The sequence below is a fragment of the Palaemon carinicauda genome, chromosome 9, assembly GCF_036898095.1.
Source record: "Palaemon carinicauda isolate YSFRI2023 chromosome 9, ASM3689809v2, whole genome shotgun sequence".
Taxonomy (NCBI): domain Eukaryota; kingdom Metazoa; phylum Arthropoda; class Malacostraca; order Decapoda; family Palaemonidae; genus Palaemon; species Palaemon carinicauda.
In genome coordinates this window covers 124123457-124128319 of record NC_090733.1, presented here as the reverse complement: position 1 = coordinate 124128319, position 4863 = coordinate 124123457, and the positions used below count along the sequence as shown (strand labels likewise).

At 36.8% G+C, this 4863-nt stretch overlaps 1 protein-coding gene across 5 annotated transcripts in view; it reads right to left on the bottom strand.

Moving 5' to 3' along the window:
• Positions 1–4863, bottom strand: part of LOC137647124 (retinoic acid receptor RXR-alpha-B-like) — a 382209-nt gene that overhangs the window by 41888 nt on the left and 335458 nt on the right. For 4 of the 5 annotated variants that reach the window (XM_068380371.1, XM_068380373.1, XM_068380372.1 and 1 more), the window contains exon 2: positions 3734–4566. The exons of the other annotated variant lie outside the window; for it this stretch is intronic. In XM_068380371.1, coding sequence (XP_068236472.1) covers positions 3734–3815 — 82 coding nt within the window. In that variant the 5' untranslated portion in view covers positions 3816–4566. The remainder of the gene's footprint in view (positions 1–3733; positions 4567–4863) is intronic. 5 annotated transcript variants of the gene reach the window in all.

Genomic DNA, 4863 nt, shown 5'->3' with positions numbered 1-4863 from the left:
GCCGGCGCTGGGAGAGTTCTTTTCGAGATTATAAACGACACACAAACAAACACTCATACTCCAGTCTTAAAGAGGAGTTAACAGGATGAAGACTAGGGGAGGAGGAGGAGGAGGAGATGAGGGAGGAGGAGGAAGTGAAATGGAGGGGGGGAGGGTGTGCAGTCAAATAAAGGTGATAGCGGGAGAAGGACAGGCAAGAGCTACAGGTGGTCGGTAGGGCGCAAGGACCATTCCTTGTGTGATTGTATAGGCAGTGGACGTTTAAAATGGTTACATTCATACGTGGATACTAACACACACACACACATATGTATAAGTGTATATATATATATATATATATATATATATATATATATATATATATATATATATATATATAAAACGACAGGGAAAATGAAAATATAAAATATAGGATCAAGTCGACTGTCTTTGAAAAAGTAGCACGAAAATATTCAGGAGTTAAGTCTTACTTTTTCTATTTCAATTTTTCCTGTGGTTCTATGTGATTTTTTCACACAGACACGCGCACAGACACACACACTATATATATATATATATATATATATATATATATATATATATATATATATATATATATATATATATACAGTATATATATACATATATATATATATATATATATATATATACAGTATATATATAGGGGAACTAAAAATATTGAGTGAATCCTGACTAGTTTCATCCTTGACTTTTTCAAGAGTCAAAAAACCAAACTAGTCAGGTTTTACACTATTATAATTTTCGCCCCCCCCTTTTTTTCTTTTTTACATCTGAGCAACAAGTGTTCCTCTGATTTTTACGTGTGTGTGTGAATATCTATCTATCTATACATATATACTGTATATTCACAGGTTAAAGTAAATAACTACAGAAAATTCCATTCTTCATTTCAATTACACAACTGAAATAACTTCTCACAGATTTCATTCAGAGCTGAATATAATCCCGCATTCGCCAACCATAAACAAGAGCATATCCTTACACAATAATCGCTGCAAAGATTCCGAGCGAAATAAGCCCCGCCCCCGAATGACATCATAGCCAATCATGTGGTCTCTCACGTTAGCGGTGCCGCTGTTAACGCAGGAGACAACATGATTGGCTATGACGTCATCCGGGGGGTGGGGCTTATTTTGCCTGGAATCTCTGTGGCAACTATAGTTACATGACAATGTCAGCAGTCACACGTGTGAAAGAGCAATAAACTTATGACCTGGAAACACATTATTCTGAAGTCAACTATGAAAACACCGATTATTCTATTAATCGTTACTATATAATTTGGCATAGTCATATTTACTAGTTACGATGTAATTCGGATGAACTTTTACTTTCACTTTATAAAAGAGGGTTAAAGTTGACATATCAATGTATGCCAAAGAAGAATGGCTTACTAGTAAAATACGTGTATCTATAAGATTAAATAGATATAAACTATCATATATGTAAATGTTTACACATACATTTACACACCTGACCACTCACACACACACACACACACACATATATATATATATTATATATATATATATATATATATATATATATATATATATATATATATATGCGTAAAAATCACAGGAAAACGTGATGCTCAGATGCAGAAGAACCGCAGGGAAAATGAAAATACGGAATATACACTTAAGTCCTGACTAGTTTCGTGATACTTCCTCAGAGGACTGATTTATTAAGAGAGGTTTCTTACAATTTATAGGGAAAGCAAAAGTACGAACATACATATAGAGATTTAGAGAACAATGACACTCCCTTACCCGCTACCTGGGCTTGACTCAGGTGTTGAGTAGGAGGAGTCCCCAAGCTAAAATGATTGGAGGCCCATCACCTGATTGGGAGAGAAGGAAAATCCCACGTGTAAATGTAAAAAATAATCTATATATATTTACTAAACTAAAAGTAGTGAGGTGTGCCGAAGGGCGGCAAACTGAGTCCTGAAAATGCTGAAATGATTGGAGGCCCATCACCTGAGTGGGAGAGAAGGAAAATCCCACGTGTAAATGTAAAAAATAATCATATATACAGTGTGTGTTTACTAAACTAAAAGTAGTGAGGAGTGCCGAAGGGCGGCAAACTGAGTCCTGAAAATGCTGAAATGATTGGAGGCCCATCACCTGATTGGGAGAGAAGGAAAATCCCACGAGTAAAAGTAAAAAATAATCATATATAGAGTGTGTGTTTACTAAACTAAAAGTAGTGAGGTGTGCCGAAGGGCGGCAAACTGAGTCCTGAAAATGCAGAAATAATGGGAGGCCCATCACCTGAGTGGGAGAGAAGGAAAATCCCACGTGTAAATGTAAAAAATAATCATATATAGAGTGTGTGTTTACTAAACTAAAAGTAGTGAGGAGTGCCGAAGGGCGGCAAACTGAGTCCTGAAAATGCAGAAATAATGGGAGGCCCATCACCTGAGTGGGAGAGAAGGAAAATCCCACGTGTAAATGTAAAAAATAATCATATATACAGTGTATGCTTACTAAACTAAAAGTAGTGAGGAGTGCCGAAGGGCGGCAAACTGAGTCCTGAAAATGCAGAAATAATGGGAGGCCCATCACCTGAGTGGGAGAGAAGGAAAATCCCACGTGTAAATGTAAAAAATAATCATATATAGAGTGTGTGTTTACTAAACTAAAAGTAGTGAGGAGTGCCGAAGGGCGGCAAACTGAGTCCTGAAAATGCAGAAATAATGGGAGGCCCATCACCTGAGTGGGAGAGAAGGAAAATCCCACGTGTAAATGTAAAAAATAATCATATATAGAGTGTGTGTTTACTAAACTAAAAGTAGTGAGGAGTGCCGAAGGGCGGCAAACTGAGTCCTGAAAATGCAGAAATAATGGGAGGCCCATCACCTGAGTGGGAGAGAAGGAAAATCCCACGTGTAAATGTAAAAAATAATCATATATACAGTGTATGCTTACTAAACTAAAAGTAGTGAGGAGTGCCGAAGGGCGGCAAACTGAGTCCTGAAAATGCAGAAATAATGGGAGGCCCATCACCTGAGTGGGAGAGAAGGAAAATCCCACGTGTAAATGTAAAAAATAATCATATATAGAGTGTGTGTTTACTAAACTAAAAGTAGTGAGGAGTGCCGAAGGGCGGCAAACTGAGTCCTGAAAATGCAGAAATAATGGGAGGCCCATCACCTGAGTGGGAGAGAAGGAAAATCCCACGTGTAAATGTAAAAAATAATCATATATACAGTGTATGCTTACTAAACTAAAAGTAGTGAGGAGTGCCGAAGGGCGGCAAACTGAGTCCTGAAAATGCAGAAATAATGGGAGGCCCATCACCTGAGTGGGAGAGAAGGAAAATCCCACGTGTAAATGTAAAAAATAATCATATATAGAGTGTGTGTTTACTAAACTAAAAGTAGTGAGGAGTGCCAAAGGGCGGCAAACTGAGTCCTGAAAATGAAGAAGTGATTGGAGGCAGTGTTGCCAGATTTTCTAAATGAGAAAAGGCCAACTTATAATCAACCACAGCTTTAAAAGGCCAGTCCATTATTAGAAAAAGGCCAAAAATATAGTATTTACAGCCCACCGTTTTTATGATATTACTAAAGGCCAACTAATTTCTTAAAAAGGACAAATTTGAGATTTTTTGGCCTGAAAAAAGGCCAAACTGGCAACCCTGATTGGAGGCCCATCACCTGATTGGGAGACAAGGAAAATCCCCACAGTGATTTGACAGCACCCACCTGGAGTCCACGGACGCTGCTGGGTGTCGTGGATAATGGAAGACACGGACATCACCGGTTTTTCTTTCTTGATGACTATCATGGTAGCGGTAAGATAGGCTGGGGTTTAAAATGAGCAAAAAGGATCTTCAATTGAAAGGGCTACTTACGATGCACTTGATTTCTATTACCCTCTAGCTTGAGGGTACACTCAGGCACACGCTATTCTGTTGTATTTTTCTTCCTCTCGTTTTTATTTTGAAGATCTTGTAGTTTATATATAAAACATCTAATTTAATGTTATTGTTCTCAAAATATCTTATTTCAATTGCTTATTACTTCTTATGCTCATTAATTTCCTGGTTTACTTTCCTCACTGGGCTATTATTCCCTGTAGGAGCCCTTGAGTTTATAGCATCCTCTTTCTCCCACTAGGGTTGTAGCTTAGCTTATGATAATAATCCTAATAATAATAATAGGAGGATTGATCACGGGACACTGCAAATATACGATTTTCTTTTCTATAACTATTTCCAGCAGAACAGAAATGCCACGTCTCAAACGAACACTTTAGCTTCGTCTCACATATAAACTTGAAGACATTTCTTAGAGGTTCCACATGCGACTTGTCAAGACACCCATCCGAAGGCTTTTTTTACCCTCAATAAGGACACACATTCATTTCTATTGAAAAGTCCAGCGATCCCACGACTTAAGTCTACATTTATGCAAGCCTGGAATTTCAATTCCAGGTAGCTGTGCAATTCCTGGTCAATATATAATACATTCCATTCACAAATAGGTCACGTCCAATGATTAAATTTGCGAATATTTAATTTAGGTCATATTACAATCTGAAAATTAAACTTGAATAATAAATTTGTCTCCTGAATTCTCATCCTTTTCACGTCTTATTTCCTTCTATTCTTCCAAATATAGTTCATTCCCTGTGTGGTTTCATAGCAATTTGTGACATGAGATGATTTTATAAACAAGTACAAATAACATAGTCTAAATGTTTTTTAAAAATGGTTGAGCTTATTTCACAGCTAAGCGAACAGCAATTTATTATATATATATATATATATATATATATATATATATATATATATATATATATATATATGTATGTATATGTATAAGTATGTGAG